The 15,173-nt window shown below is 46.6% G+C and overlaps 2 protein-coding genes across 5 annotated transcripts in view; one reads left to right on the top strand and one right to left on the bottom strand.

Annotated features, from left to right (window-relative positions):
* Nucleotides 1–118: 118 nt before the first annotated feature.
* Nucleotides 119–4,080, bottom strand: uap1l1 (UDP-N-acetylglucosamine pyrophosphorylase 1, like 1). Its single transcript, XM_035184616.2, has 9 exons — nucleotides 3,510–4,080; nucleotides 2,932–3,136; nucleotides 2,472–2,647; nucleotides 2,218–2,390; nucleotides 1,909–2,102; nucleotides 1,300–1,440; nucleotides 1,028–1,213; nucleotides 725–791; nucleotides 119–353 (listed from the first exon to the last, which is right to left on the bottom strand). Exons 1-9 carry the CDS (start codon nucleotides 3,787–3,789, stop codon nucleotides 273–275), a joined length of 1,503 nt encoding a protein of 500 aa, XP_035040507.1. The 5' UTR covers nucleotides 3,790–4,080; the 3' UTR covers nucleotides 119–272.
* A 296-nt stretch (nucleotides 4,081–4,376) lies between these two features.
* slc25a25b (solute carrier family 25 member 25b) overlaps nucleotides 4,377–15,173 on the top strand; it is a 10,970-nt gene continuing 173 nt past the window's right edge. The window contains exons 1-11 of one of the 4 annotated variants that reach the window (XM_035184610.2): nucleotides 4,377–5,302; nucleotides 8,878–9,004; nucleotides 9,163–9,250; nucleotides 9,586–9,621; nucleotides 9,830–9,941; nucleotides 10,100–10,258; nucleotides 10,397–10,549; nucleotides 10,630–10,737; nucleotides 11,289–11,456; nucleotides 11,921–12,071; nucleotides 12,196–15,173. The exon at nucleotides 12,196–15,173 is cut by the window's right edge and continues 173 nt beyond it. In XM_035184610.2, the coding sequence (XP_035040501.1) occupies nucleotides 5,024–5,302; nucleotides 8,878–9,004; nucleotides 9,163–9,250; nucleotides 9,586–9,621; nucleotides 9,830–9,941; nucleotides 10,100–10,258; nucleotides 10,397–10,549; nucleotides 10,630–10,737; nucleotides 11,289–11,456; nucleotides 11,921–12,071; nucleotides 12,196–12,380 (1,566 nt within the window). In that variant the 5' untranslated portion in view covers nucleotides 4,377–5,023 and the 3' untranslated portion in view covers nucleotides 12,381–15,173. Of the gene's footprint in view, nucleotides 5,303–6,332; nucleotides 6,954–8,312; nucleotides 8,786–8,877; nucleotides 9,005–9,162; nucleotides 9,251–9,585; nucleotides 9,622–9,829; nucleotides 9,942–10,099; nucleotides 10,259–10,396; nucleotides 10,550–10,629; nucleotides 10,738–11,288; nucleotides 11,457–11,920; nucleotides 12,072–12,195 lie in introns of those variants that run through there. The other 3 variants (XM_035184613.2, XM_035184614.2, XM_035184612.2) reach the window with 3 other exon arrangements.

The following is a 15,173-nucleotide window of genomic DNA, read 5'->3' as shown; positions in this document are numbered from 1 at the left end:
ATTTTGTATTCGGTGTAATTTATTTCCTATTTCTTTCTCTTTGTAAATATATATAACCACCGGATATATATCGAACCAAAATAAACAAAATCAATGAAACGAAATGAAACATCATTCATTTGCTTTTTAGAACACATTTTTTATTAGATGTAAAAAAAATGTTTATTTAAATTCCATTCTTAGATTTGAAATGATCACATTTATTTGTAGCTCTTAAAAAAGTGAGAACTATGAGAGATGGAGGTTTGATTTTCACATTAAGAGATGATTCATCACTGAAGATCTTTGGCCTTTGTTTCATCCAGGTTCAGAGGAGTTGCCAGTTTCTTTCCTTTCAGCATCAGATCGAGACCCTGAACAGGACGAGAGGTTCCATTAGGTTCAACTACACAAACCAGTTCAATACTGTCACAACTAGTTCGGTCTCGTCTCTATAAAGTTATTTTTCTATCAAATACTCTGAATGTTTTTATTTCCTCCATTTGAGAAATTAAGTTTTCACTCTTGTTTGTTTCCAGGTGAACTCGTGAAGACGTGGATCTGGACAAAGCTGCAGATTTGATCACTTTCTTTCACATTTATTTTTACATTTTAATCAGATTTCTCAGACATTGATTCGTGGATCTTGATGGAAGAAATCAGACACATTCAGTGGACTGATGATGATGAGTGATGATGATGAGTGATGTGGTGATGATTGATTAAAGTGTTGGTTTGAACTCACCTCTCCAAAATAAGAGACCAGCGGAGAAATCTCACACTGAGCTGGAGGAGCGTCTGCTGGTGATACACTACAGAGAAAACACACACACACACACACACACACACACACACACACACACACACTTTTAGATTACAATGATCAGTCACGTTTACCAACTGATAGAGAAACACCTCTGACCCACGACATCACTTAAACAAAGTAGATTTCATTGGATGAAAATGAATGTATTGACTTCAATGAGCAGGACGAACACAAGAGAGCACATTGAGCTCATGAGAGGAACACTGTGAACATGTCTGGGACCTGGCTGCAGGAGGAAGTGGTTTCCCGTGTTGGTCCAGCAGCGTCGCTCCAGCGGCTGCGGCCCAGCGGCAGTGCTGAGCCAGCAGAGAGTTCCTGGCCGTGGTCGGGTTGTCGGTCGCTGCACCGTCGGCATTTTTCAGAGGAGAAAACTCTTCTTCTCTTACAACCTCAAAGGCAACGAAGTTCCTTCCAGACACAGTGAATGTTTAACCGTTAACGACGTGATGACACACAGGAAGTGGTTTATAGCTGAAGATAATATTCAACAATACCTGGAGAAGGGAAAGACGTCAAAAACAAACTTCTCCATCTTTATCCCGTTGGGTTTGGTGGGTTTGACCTGATTCCCCTCCGAGTCCACGAAGGGAACCTTCTTCATCGCAACGTGTTGCTTGAGTTGACTTTCAAATTTCCTGCAAGACAAACAAGCAAAGGTTGGTTATATTCAGGGTTCATCCTCTGGGGGACATGACATTATACGTGTCATGGTTCTCGAGATAATGGTGATGAAGAGCAAACTTCCGCTGCAGTGGTGCAGCATGGGAGTTCAGATTCTTTAGGAAGCATCTGCTGGGGACCATGAATCAGGTCAGAATATTTTCCTCAGGACTTGGGTCCAGTTTAGCTGAAACCACAGAAGATAAATGAAGATGGACGACGCTCCACTTCCTTCCACTCTACAAAAATTCAGCTACGCTGTCCCGGACGTGGGCGGCGCCATCTTGTGGTGATGACGTCATTTGGAGTCTATGCAGTAGTGGTAATGGGGCGGAGCCACAGTATCGAGGTCACACCCACCTCAACTAATCGAGACTCGGTCTGAGCCCCCCCCCACTCGTGGTTTTACGTGAAGCTGTGAAAGTAACGATGAGGATTCTCACTCTGCCACTTCCTGCAGGAACGCTCTGGTGAAGAAGTGGATGCAGATGTTTCCTGCGCTGTAGACCAGCTCTCCTCCAGGTCCTCGCAGTTCGGCCGTGTCTGGTTGGATCTCGCTGTATTCCACCACCTGGGACACGCCCTGCACCCTGCAGACCACGCCCACTGGCTCTGTGGGGTACGCCTTCTCCACCACCTGACAGATAACAGAGGCATAAGACTGACCAGCAGGGGGCAGCAGAGCCTGGTTCTGTCTGTATTCAACACAACAAACTGAAACTCTGATGCAAACTGTTTCTCGTTCACTCTACCTTGGCGCCGCAGTCGGCCCCTTTGCTCACGCAGAACCCGATGAACAGGGGGTCGGCCATCTTGACCAGGATGTTGTCCACACAGTACACGTGCAGGTATTCCACCCCCCTCCTCTTCATGTCCTCCAGAACCTTATTGTCCACCAGCGCCTGGTACAGCCCGCCGTTACCATCTGACAGAGAGGAAACACCGCCATTCACTCTCATGACCCAGAACACACAAGGTCTCACGTCTGTCTGCGTCTGGTACTCACCTGGCGCCATGGCGATCTTCCCTTTCCCCTGCAGGATGACCTTTCCATCTAGGGTCACGGCTGGAATCATCCTCTGCTCGAACAGGATGACGTTTGACGGCTCCAGACCGAAGTAGTTGTTCTCCTTGAAGAACTTCTGAGTGGGAGCCAGAGTGAACTCACTGGTCATTATGTACCTGACGAGATGAGCAGATTCTTTTTTCATCTTGAAACCTCTGCACACTTAATACTCATCTCAGACAAACGTCCTCAGGGACATCGTTCAAAACGCATTTTTATAAAATGACTTTCAATTAGATGTTTAATCTCTTGGATTAACATGGATTGTCATGTGACATCACAATCAGCAGGATGAGTGACGAGGTGCAGGAGAAGATCTTCAGGCTTTTTAACTTTGCAGAATTTTAACACTCAAACTAAAAGAAAGACAAACATCCCATGTCAGCTGATATAATCTCACCACGGTACTGAGCATTTTGATCCACGCTTAACATCTGCCAGCTCCTGGATTTTGTGAATTCGCTCTGCCTGGATCTGGTACAAGGTTTTGTTGCTCGGCAGCCCGACGTTATACATCCCTTTGGGATACTGGACCCCGAGCCGGGTCCCCTGACCTCCGGCCAGGAGCAGGACCCCGACTCGATTCTGTGAGATCTGCAGCAGCCCTGAGGACAGACAGCAGCAGGGAGCGGTTTGGGAACAGTGCTGGATGCAACAGTCTATTACCACTACAGATTACTTTGTAACTCAACACTTTGTAAAGGTGTAGTGGAGTAGAAAGTACAGATAGTTGCTGGTATGTGTAGTGGAGTAAAAGTACCTGCAAATAAATCTACATAAGTAAAGAGCAGATACATGAAAAATGTACTTAAGTACAATAACTCAGTAAATGTACTCTATTACATCCCAATACTGTAAAAGTACAGTATTTGAGTACTTTCCAGCAGAGCTGACGTCACATCTCCAGCTGTGTTCCAGCTGTTCTGACTCCATGTTGTTGCTCTTCCTCTCAGATGGAACTTCTGAGCGGACCCTCACCTTCCTCCCCCCAGGCGGACAGACTCTCCCGGTCACTTTTCTTCACACTGCCGATGAGCTCCGGAGGAACCGGCTCGATGTGTCGGTCCACGCTGGCCGGAGGAGACGCAGCAGCGGCCGCAGCCCGCTCACAGTGAGCCCGCAGCCCGTCCAGGTCCAGCAGAGCCAGCTCCTGGAGGAACCGCTCCCTCTCCTCCTCATCCAGCTCCGGCCAGAACTGAAGGACGTGACGCTGCCCTGCGAGCTCCAGGCCCCGCTGCACCACCTCCAGAGAAGACATGCCGAGTCCCGGAGCCGAGCAGCTTTCACCGGGAGAGCAGACCTCTCTGTCCGGGGCGGAGCTGCAGGAAGTGAGCGCGTGTTGTGAGAGACTCGTGACCGCAGCTGAGGCTCCACACACGGATCTGATGTGGAGGATTTACCCGGAAATCCTGGAGCAGCTGCAGGTTGGAACAGGAGGCCGAGTATCAGACTGTTCACCCCGGGGACCAGACGTCCAGAGCCCGCAGAGCAACGTCAGAGCGTCCCGGTAAAAACTCAACTCAGTCTGAGAATCCAAAGTTCACATGTGGAAAAGTACAGTTAAAGTGACATGTATACAGAGCAGCAGCGCCCCCTGCAGACACACCTGCTCATTACAAGTCTCAGTGTCTTAGTTGTATTTCATATTAATCTAGATTCAACATGTTCTACTTTATTTTACAGTTTCAGTTCAATTTCAAATTGAACCTGCATTGATTAGCACCAACCTAGTTTGATTGTAAGTGTGGATATATATATTTATATATATATATATATATATATATACATATATATATTTATAGATATATATGTATATAGTGTGTATATATTGGTACATGTAAGCAGGAGGACATTTGTTCATTTTTTTAAGCCAAATGTCTCAGATACAAACATGTTGCTCATTCGGAGTCAGAGTCATCACATCATAAACTTTATTATATATAAAACTATAAATAAGAACAAGGACTGATTCTCCACTAGTAATACAGAGGTTCAACACCAGATGGCGCCCTGGCTCCTCCTCCACACGCCTGACACGCTGAGATCTCGCGAGGTTCCACGGGACTTGAGTCTCAGCTGGTTCCCGGTGCGTCGCTTCTTGTGTCTGCCGGTTAACGGCTCTGATCCCCGGCCTCCCCGGCTCCCCCGCCCCGCTGTGTGAGCCAGCAGCCCTGTGACCGGTACAGTGTGATACCGGAGCCCGGTCTGACCTCCGCCGTGTGCAGGTAGTTTAACGGGAGGATTCCTCGGTTCACCGGCGTCTCTCTAACGTTCACTTCCCGCTGATGACGCGGATGTGTCACGTGGATTCATAACGGAGGATTCCCGGTGTGGGGGGTGAGCGGATCCCGGTGTGATCCGCTGAGAGGAGGCGGGATTGTGAGGCAGTGAACCGGCGGCGGGTCCGATGGAGGGACACGTGTCGTGCCCGGTGCTGTGACGGTGTGTCCGGTATGTGACGGAGCCGGTGGCCGGTGAAGCTGCGGCTCAGGATGCAGCAGCAGCCTCCTCTGCTCGGGGACGTTTTCTGTCAGTGCCGCTCCGCAGACCCGGAGGACTCCTCCTCGGTTCCCCCCTCGAAGCCTCCCGGCAGCCGGCAGCCCGCCGACCCGGGGCCGGCCTGTGACATCTGCGGGGGACCGGAGCAGGAGCACCGGATGAAGGTTCTGTTCCAGGTCCTGGATGTGAACCGGGACGGAGGAATCTGTCTGAGCGACCTGACGATCGGGCTGAAGAAGTTAGGAGTTCACCGGACTGAGCTCGAGCTCAAGGTGAGTTCCACATGTGAGGGACATGTGGGGGGGGGTAGGGGGTTAGCATGTGTTAAACATGTGTTAAACATGTTTAACACATGTTTAACACATGTTTAACACATGTTTTAAACTTGTTACACATGTGTAATAAGTTTAAAACATGTGATGTGGAGAAAGTATCTCTGTATGAAAGGAAAAGATCAAATCATTTTTCACATCCTGTAAATCTTTATTTAAAGAGACACTTAATTAAATGAAGAAACACATTGTTGTTTAAATAAATCTTTATTAACACATTTCTAAAAACTTGACCGTTTGTGACGTCTCTACGTGATAATATTTATATATTTATATAAAAGTTAACAGCCTCTAATCAAAGATGGAGGCCCCCCCCCACACACACACACACACACACGGTTGTTGTCTGGACTTCTGGAGGTGAGAAGCCTCATTAAGACATTTCTGTCAGTGTGTGTTGCCACTGGAGTCGTCACTCACAGCCGGACGAGATAACTTGGCTCTAGTAAACTAATTGGAAGAAGAAGAAGAAGAAGAAGCAGAAGAAGAAGCAGAAGAAGAAGAAGAAGAAGAAGCAGAAGAAGAAGCAGCTGATATAAACCTGCAGCCTCTGACCTGACAGTGTTTGTTCACATCCCCACTGGTGTTAGTGGGTTTTCTGACCAGTGTAACAGGAGCTTTATTTAGAGAGAAGTGAACAGATGCTGAACTTAAATTAGAAGTTTGTCTGTTTCTGTTCCGTCAATGTTTTCTGCACGAAGCTCACGAGTTGGTGAAGATTGTACGAAGAGCTTTGCTGCCTCACACTAGTTTTCCAGCCGGAGGAAGTCGGGACATGGAGAGAATTAAAATGTGATGGTCGTCAGGGCGATGGACTCCCTGCTGGATTCTGACTAAGAGGGAGGGGGGGAGGGAGGAAGCATCACTCAGCAGATTTTCTCCAGTGAGGGAGGTGTGACAGAGGGAACCCCTCCACCTCTCCCTCGCTCCTCCTCCTCCACCTCCTCCTCCTCCTCCCTGAGGGCATAATTTAATTTCCACGCGGCTGCTCTGCCCTGGATTGGCTGAGGGGCTGGTCCCGTGCCGGTGCCGGCTGCAGTGATTGGTCGAGCTCAGCTGCAGTGAGGATGCAGGTTTCTCTGAAGAAAAGAATCTGCTGCTGCATCACTTCATCCTCATGAGGTCTTTACTGTGTGAGATTGGAGGTGGATTCACAGAACTGGTCGTGGGTTAACCCGGATCACTCCCTGCTGCGTGGGAGCTCGTGGTGCTGAGCTCGGTCTTCTGTCATCTCGGGGATTTCAAACGATCCAGTGAGAAGATGCTGAGCTGAGCCCTCTGCACGTCTGCTCGTAGTTCATCTCTCTGTGTGACGTCACGGTGTTTGAGTAAAGAGCCGCAGCCCGAGGACCCGAGGATGCTGCAGAACATGCTGCGCTCCCTGAGTCAGAGACTTTGTGGCAGCGCAGAGTGTAAACCTGCCGACTCACAGCTGCCAGCAGAGAAACCAGCTCCAGAGAACTGCAGGGAGGTGGAGGCTTCTCTCCAGGGGACGACTGCACACTCGTCTGACAGGAAAGAAACCAGCAGTGGTACAGTCACTGCGAAGAAGCCCTCAGTGTTGATCCTGGTGGAGCCACCTGCAGAACAGGTATGGTGAAGGGAGGCTGTCCCTGCTTCAGACTGAGCTCCTCACTTCTCTGGGTCTCCTCTGGAGGATCAGACTCAGTGTGAGCTCCTGTATAAAGTCTAGATCCAGGAGCAGTGTGAACACAGCAGAGGATCCTCCACTGACTCACTGTGAGGGGGGGGGAGCTTCAGGTCATGTCTGAAAACAGCTTGACAGTAGAAAGTCGTCTCAGGCTTCCCCCACACGAGCACATTTTAGATTGAGCTACAGAAACATGTGGAGTTAACTGCTAAATGATCATAATTCACTAAATGAACATCAGCTGTTTGAAGAAGACTTGAAACTAGAGACTGAGACATAAACTCCTGAATGTTTCCTGACGTTATAAAGTGAGAAGTAGAGTCACTTTCTATAGACTTCTATAGAAACTACCAGAGGAGTCGCCCCCTGCTGGTCACTACACAGAACACAGGTTTCAGACAATGGCTTCACCTTCCAGAGCCCGAGTCTTTGCTGACGACTCAGTCTTGTTGATCTGTGTTCAGCCACATTTCTTCACTTCAGCTGTTGAGCAGCTTCACTGCAGCTGTTTGCCCGGTGCCCTTGAGCAAAGGAGCACTTTTATTCATCAGCGTGATGGCACAGAGGTTAATGGCTGCTCATGTTGTCCAGTAAGGTTGTGGCTGCGTTGATTAAAGACTGGATGATGCTGTGGTTTGAAGAGGATCAGCTGTTGGACTCAGATATGATGGAGTCTGGCTTCGTGCTGAAGGGAGTCACCTCTGTGAGCTGCACATGTTCCACGTGTCGCTCTGTTCATTATCTTGAAAGTAGAAAGAGTCAGAACATGAGTTTGAATAATGATCCTTTGACTCTTCTCCACGTTTGTTTTTCAACCCACTGGGATGAAGCAGAAACCAGTGGTTAGTGGTGATCTGACCTGGAGAAGCAGCTTCAGTGTGAAACCATGATGGTGCCGTGTGTGAACTGCTTCAGTTTATTGAATAAGTTCCACTAACAGGTCAAAGTCCCCCCCCCCCCACTTGCTCCTGGTGACTCAGTGTTAATCTTTACGGTCTCTTATCTTCTGTTGTAACTTTATCTACCGACTTTGAAAAGATCTAAAGTTTCATTTTAAACAGACAGTTTCATTTAGAGTGAGAGAATAATTCATGGGTCAACAGACGTGTTTAGAGAAGTGAACGAGGCCTGAGCTCGAGTGTGACATCACATCCTGTCTCTCACTCGGCTCGGTGCTGCAGTGCAGTGCTGCACATGAGGATTTCTGACTCCTCAGCTCAGTCAGTTGTTCCTCCTCGTCAGTGGAGCAGATCCTTCAGCGGGTTCCTCCTCTCACCTCTATCTCTAAGTGTGTGTGTTCATGTTCCAGATAACCCCCGGCTGGGTGGACAGCTGATATGAGCAGAGCGCTCTGGATGGTCTGATAACCTGAGAGGCTGTTGAGTGTCTGAGCTGCAGGTTGAGTCAACAGTGCACAGATGGAGGCTCTGCCCTCTGCTGCTGTTTGTCCCACTGCAGCAAACAGACTGGTTCTAATAACCGTTATTCCCTCGGCCAAGGAAGACGTGTTTTCATGTGGCTGGAGGAGGAGCTGGAGCGGTGTCTAACTGTTAGTTAGCAGGAATACACACAAACTACTGGACTGGTTACCATGAAACTTGCTGGGAGACTGTGGCTTCAATTTAATATCGATCCAGGGATTTTCATTTTCTAGATCATTGTGAGATGGAAGGTTTTTCTTTTTTTACATGTTCGTTGGTTTCAGAGAATAATTCATGGATCTCGATGAAATAAACCGACGTGTTTTGAGGACTGATATTCTTCTTATACAAGTAATAAGATTGAATATGATTTACTGAATATACAGTTAATGTTCTTGTTCATGTTTCTATTTCCTCATGTCTGTTCTCTTCTGTCTTTACAGAAAATAGTGAAAGCCGGAGACAAAGACCTGGACGGACAGTTGGACTTTGGGGAGTTTGTCCATTATCTCAGAGACCATGAGAAGAAACTCCGGCTCGTCTTTAAGAGTCTGGACAAGAAGAACGATGGTAAGGAATCTCGTGAAGAGTTAGACGCTGGGATCAAACTCCTACAGTTCTCTTCTATCCAAGAGGAACTCACTGTGATGTTTGTTAGACTGGAAGACAAAACAGAGACTAAACTGTCCTATTCAGTGAATTATTAAATTACATACTTTTGTGTTTAGGTCACATCGACTCACAGGAGATAATGCAGTCTCTGCGAGACCTGGGCGTGAACATCTCTGAGGAACAGGCGGAGAAGATTCTCAGGAGGTGAGAGTGATGCTGTTCTCTGAAACACCAGTGTCCTCGTCCTGTTTGTTCACACCTGGTGTCTCAGCTGATCCGATCACACGTGTACGGCTCTGAGTTCAGTCCAGCTTCACGTCCGTCACGTGTTAGAAACCTCATCAGCACGTCCCCTCGCTCACTGGGAAGCTTCAGGACATTGTCCTGCTGTGTCCTCACATGGACTCACTCACGTTTATTGCTCGTCTCTCCTCATCATCCTCCAGGTTTCCAGTTGACTCATGTTGTGTCTCATTGTGAAGTGTTGTGTCTTGTTCTTCTAACTGTGTGTGTGTCTCCTTCTCTCTGGCTGGTCTCAGAATAAGGAGGGGTCATGTCTGGGCCCCTATCTTGTAGTAAGTAGTGGTTTCTATCGTCTGCTTGCTCAGCCAAAGCTGCACCAGTCACCACTGCATCGGCTCATCCAGACAACAGCTCTTTGATTTCAAGGGGAAAATACATTAAATGTCACAAAACACAGTTACTGAGACGTAAGCGTGCATGAGAGCAGACGGTTTGTTTCTGTTGAAAACCTTCCTAACGCTCTGTAATCTCAATCCACAGTATGGATAAGAATGGAACGATGACGATCGACTGGAACGAGTGGCGAGATTATCACCTCCTGCATCCAGCAGGCAACATCCCTGAGATCATCCTCTACTGGAAACACTCCACGGTACAAACTGCTCGTCCTCACTTTTAGTTCTGCTGGAAAATATACAAACATTATTTAGTCATTTCAAAGTCAAAATGTCAAGTCGCTGTAGTTACAGCTGAGCCCCAGTGACACAATTCACAGTGTCACCTGACACGAGTCCTCCGTTTCCTCCACAGATCTTTGACGTAGGTGAGAGTTTAACGATTCCCGATGAATTCACGGCAGAAGAGAAGAAAACGGGAATGTGGTGGCGACACCTAGTGGCTGGAGGAGGAGCTGGAGCGGTGTCTCGAACCTGCACAGCTCCACTGGACAGGCTGAAAGTTCTCATGCAGGTAACCAACGACCACCGACCACCGGGGACGAGGGTTGTTGACGCTCAGATGGAGAAACTTAACAGGCGTGTGCGTGTGTGTGTGTGTGTGTGTGTCTGTGTGTGTCTGTGTGTGTGTGTGTGTGTGTGTGTCACCCAGGTTCACGCCTCCAAGAGCAACAGCATGCACATCTCTGGGGGCTTCACCCACATGATCCGTGAGGGCGGCGTTCGGTCCCTGTGGAGAGGCAACGGCATCAATGTCATCAAGATCGGCCCCGAGTCTGCAATCAAGTTCATGGCCTATGAGCATGTTCGTGCTACAGCTCCGTCTGAAATGATCTCTTTAATTCTGTCACATTTTAACTATGAATAAAATATGTTGTCTGTCAGATTAAACGATTAATCGGAAGTAACCAGGAGACGTTGGGCATCGCAGAGCGCCTGGTGGCGGGCTCTCTGGCCGGAGTGATCGCTCAGAGCAGCATCTACCCCATGGAGGTGAGAGCGTGTTTCTGTTGATGGAATCCATTCCCTTGTTTCAAAAGGTTTTTTTTATTGTGAAATATTTGCTGGAGCGGAAGCTGCTCGGCTTCATTGTGTAGTCCTGGTATTTATCTGAGTACAAGGGACTTCTGTCATACAAGGCAATAATCATATTTGTGGCCATATTCAAATCAAAGCCTATATGTAAAACATTGTGCTGCTGTAGCAGCTCCTCTGCAGAACATGATGTGGAACTGAGAAGCTACATATTGTCCATTGTAAATATGAATAGATATTAATTTGAATATTGGGCATTGAATAGAAAAAGTTGCACAACTGCCTTTCTTTGTGTATATTTATTTCTTGTACATTCAGCCTTTAACAGAAATTGCAAAAAATAATAAGTATGACCCTCCTAAGTGGGTTTGTTGGAAGATGTCAGGGTTTTAGATCTCAGCTTACGTTTGGTATTAAAAAGTGATCTTGGGCTCGAGAAGGTTGGTGACCACTGGTGTAGAGTAACCATCACCGGTCAGAAGGTCTGACATGACTTCCTGTCCTCTCAGGTCCTGAAGACCCGCTTGGCGCTGAGGAGGACGGGTCAGTTCTCCGGCATCTTGGATTGTGCCAAACACATCTTCCAGAGGGAGGGGGGGGCGGCTTTCTACAAGGGCTACGTCCCCAACATGCTGGGCATCATCCCCTACGCTGGGATCGACCTGGCTGTCTACGAGGTGTGAGTCTGTGTGTGTGTCTGTGTGTGTCTCTGTGTGTCTGTGTCTGTGTGTCTGTGTGTCTGTGTGTGTCTGTGTGTGTGTGTGTCTGTGTGTGTCTGTGTGTGTCTGTGTCTGTGTGTCTCTGTGTGTGTCTGTCTCTGTGTGTCTGTGTGTGTCTCTGTGTGTCTGTGTGTGTGTGTGTGTGTCTCTGTGTGTCTGTGTGTGTGTGTGTGTGTCTGTATCTGTGTGTGTCTCTGTGTGTGTGTGTCTGTGTCTGTGTGAGTCTGTGTGTGTCTGTGTGTGTCTGTGTGTCTGTGTGTGTGTCTGTCTCTGTGTGTCTCTGGTGTCTGTGTGTGTGTGTGTGTGTGTGTCTGTGTGTGTCTGTGTGTGTCTGTGTGTGTCTGTGTGTGTGTCTGTCTGTGTCTGTGTGTCTCTGTGTTGAGAGGTTAGCTCAGTCTGACTCGTTTCTTCTCGTCTTTAAGACTCTGAAGAACTCGTGGCTCCAGCGTTACGCCACTGACAGCGCTGATCCCGGCGTGTTTGTGCTTCTGGCCTGCGGCACCACCTCCAGCACGTGTGGTCAGCTGGCCAGTTACCCGCTCGCCCTGGTCAGGACGCGCATGCAGGCACAAGGTCAGTCACCGCAGCAGCAGCTCCGACTGATATGTATATGTGATGTGATATGTTATTACGCACTAGGTCTTAAATATGGTTTAGACCCAACATTCATTTGATAATTTGATCATTTATTCCTCAGCTACTCTGGAAGGAGGCCCTCAGATGAGCATGACGGGCCTGTTCAGACACATCGTCAGGACCGAGGGCGCCACGGGACTCTACCGAGGTCTGGCGCCCAACTTCATGAAGGTCATTCCGTCTGTTAGCATCAGCTACGTGGTGTACGAGCATCTGAAGATCACTCTGGGGGTCCAGTCAAGGTGAGGAGGAGGCACAACGAAGAGTCAAGAGGCTGCTTTTCTTTTGTCCTGGAGTTTCACTACGTTTGGATCTAAGAAGCAAGCAGCAGAAATTCTACACATTTACATCAAATAATGGACTTCCAGGGTTTGAAGGATGAACGTGAGGTGATGAGAACTTTGAGAGTTTGTCCTTTGCTGTTATTTGAAACTTTCTTTCAGCGACTCAGAAGTGCTCCTGCTTTGTTTTAGCAAAACTGAAGTTTACATTGACTTCAGTGTTTCCTGGTGGAGCAGCAGCGTGTTGTCTCAGCCGCTGAGGGAGCTGCTGCTGCTGCTGCTCTGTGTAAACTCTTAACTCTTAAAGGGCTTTGTTAACGTTCAGTTTATCACCAATCCTTCCCCACTGCTGGAGGACTGATCCTGATCCGCACCGTGAGCACGCTCCTCTGGTTGGGTCAGGTTGGATCCAACACAAAACCCTACTAGAGCTTTTTCATGTCTACGAACTTAACTGTGGACAAACAACACTTTACATTACATTTATTCTTACTTCCATTGTCTCCCGCACTTAGATGCATTGAGCCTCTTCATGCAAGAGGCTCCCAATATTGTGAGAGAAAAGAATCAAAATATTATGAGAAAAGTCGATAATTTAAGAGAATAAAGTCTTAATTTTACAAGATTAAAGTAATAATAGTGGAGGTGGAAGTGTTGGACTGTGACGAGTTTCAGGAGAAACAAAGAGAAGTTCCATCCAGATGGAGAGAAAGTTCCCTCGGTTAGAAAAAATCTTTCTTTTATTTATTCTTGTAATATCTTTTTAGAATTAAGGAAATAATGTCAACAAACATACGAATCACGTTTCCTCTCACATCGTTAATAATAAATAAACGTTCAGAATCATTATTTCATGACGTCAGGACGAAACTTCCGCATCATTAACTTTATATTAACCTCGAGAATCGGCACCGATGTCTTTACGTTGTTTGTCCGATACTTGGTTGTGAACAGTCTGAGGCTCGGAGCCGTCAGACGTCGTGCACTTTGAGGATCTTTGAGGATCTTTGAGGATCTTTGAGGATCTTTGAGGTCATCGGAGTGATTCACATTTAAAGAGGCGATGACACTAAACAGGAAGTGGAAACTACAGGAGAAAGTGAGCTCATCACAGGAGAATCACCTGAAGAGTCCTGTTGACTTGTTGATCCTGATTTTACAGATAATTGTGTTGAATAATGATCTGCAGCAGGAAAACATCAAAAAGAATCTTATCCCAAAAAGCAGGACGTTTTGCCATCATCAGTTAGAATAAGACAAAAACATGAACATTAAGAAAACCTGACTTATGTTTTAAGTATAATAATGTAACACTAGGGAGAAGCGTTCTCCTCCATTCCACCTCCTGCAGATATCATGTACTCAACATGTTCATTTCATTCATATGAACCATCAGCTCATAGAAGTATCATTGTTTTGGTCACAGGAGAAACTTTTCTGTCACTAAAGATTTGTCTGATGCTGTTGAAAAGTGGATCCTTGAATGTTTCAGCGTCTTGTTGGATGAAGACGTCTCCAGGTCAAAGCTCCTTTCAGTCACATGATGGGACGTCCAATCAGAGGCTCAGTTTCCCATGGTGCCTTGGGTCCAAACACGATGAGGTGTTCAGAGTCGGTGGGACATGGAATGCACTTTATGGTTCTCTGCTTTAATTCCTCTTAGTTTTTATTTATTACTGTATTTATTTATTTATTCTTTCACAAGGATTAATGACTGAGTCTGTGATCTATTGGTTGTACTGACTCATTTCCTTTTACTACGTGGATTATTTTATTCAAGTGTCACCTGTGGTCAAGTCAAAGTCTGGAACATGGAGCCCAAAGGAGTTTCAGTATTCAACTTAGAAAAGAATTAAAAAATATTATCCTTAAAAAAAACAATAATTTGTTAAGAATTATTAAAGATTTACTTTTATGATTTGATTATAAATGGTTTCATTACATTTTCCAATAAGGTTTTTATTTAAGTACAGGTCGTACTTCTGACAGTTTATGGTTAAACTGTAAAATATAAAACCTAAACTACATTTATCTGTCACAAGGGTTTGAAAACATCAAAGGAATCTGACACATATTTTTAAATACACACACATATATATTTGAAATTATATTTTATAATTTGAAATGAAATTGACTGATGATTGAATGTAAATCCTTTTCTTTACCCAGCTGGTATTGTATCGTTGATCTACTCATTAGGTTGTCATGGAACACTTTGGGTCTCAGACAGACTCGGATGTTCCTGAAGATAGAAGATCTTCATGTGAACATGAGGAACAACTTCCTCGGGGGTGAAAGATTCATCTGAACAGAACATCTTTGTACTGAAACGTGTTTCTGTTGTGGAAATAAAATGATGGATGATAGAATGTTCTCCTGCTCGTGGACCTGCTGCATGTCGTCTTCCCAGCGTCTTCCCTCCAGCTTCCTGTGGAACTCTGGTTCTGGTTCTCTGGTTCTGGTTCTGGTTCTCTGCAGCAGCTGCAGACCACAGGACGACTCAGACATTTGCTCAGTGGACTGTTGCTCTCCAGGTTTGGATGTCTCAGTCCGTCCTCTTCGCTCCTCTGGCGTCCTGACCCTTCTCTGACCCTTCGCTCTGATCTCCTCTTTATTACAAATTAGTGATAATATTTCATCCTGTGGCTGCGTGTATATGTTTAATACTTTCCTCTTCTCATGTCTGGAACGTGGCCTCAGTGTTTGTCGTAGTGACTCTTCCAGACAACACTGAAGGCTGCTGTGTATATTAGTAAAT

Source organism: Hippoglossus stenolepis, chromosome 18 (assembly GCF_022539355.2).
Source record: "Hippoglossus stenolepis isolate QCI-W04-F060 chromosome 18, HSTE1.2, whole genome shotgun sequence".
Taxonomy (NCBI): domain Eukaryota; kingdom Metazoa; phylum Chordata; class Actinopteri; order Pleuronectiformes; family Pleuronectidae; genus Hippoglossus; species Hippoglossus stenolepis.
This window is presented reverse-complemented; position numbering and strand designations above follow the sequence as displayed.

What these genes read in the sequence shown, in the direction of transcription:
- uap1l1 (XM_035184616.2), bottom strand. Translation starts at nt 3,789, where the DNA reads ATGTCTTCTCTGGAGGTGGTGCAGCGGGGCCTGGAGCTCGCAGGGCAG. An exon ending in GTCCGCCTGGGGGGAGGAAG is followed by an intron (nt 3,137 to 3,509) that starts GTGAGGGTCCGC and finishes GTCTGTCCTCAG; the next exon opens with GGCTGCTGCAGATCTCACAG. An exon ending in CCACTTCCTCCTGCAGCCAG is followed by an intron (nt 792 to 1,027) that starts GTCCCAGACATG and finishes TTTTCTCTGTAG; the next exon opens with TGTATCACCAGCAGACGCTC.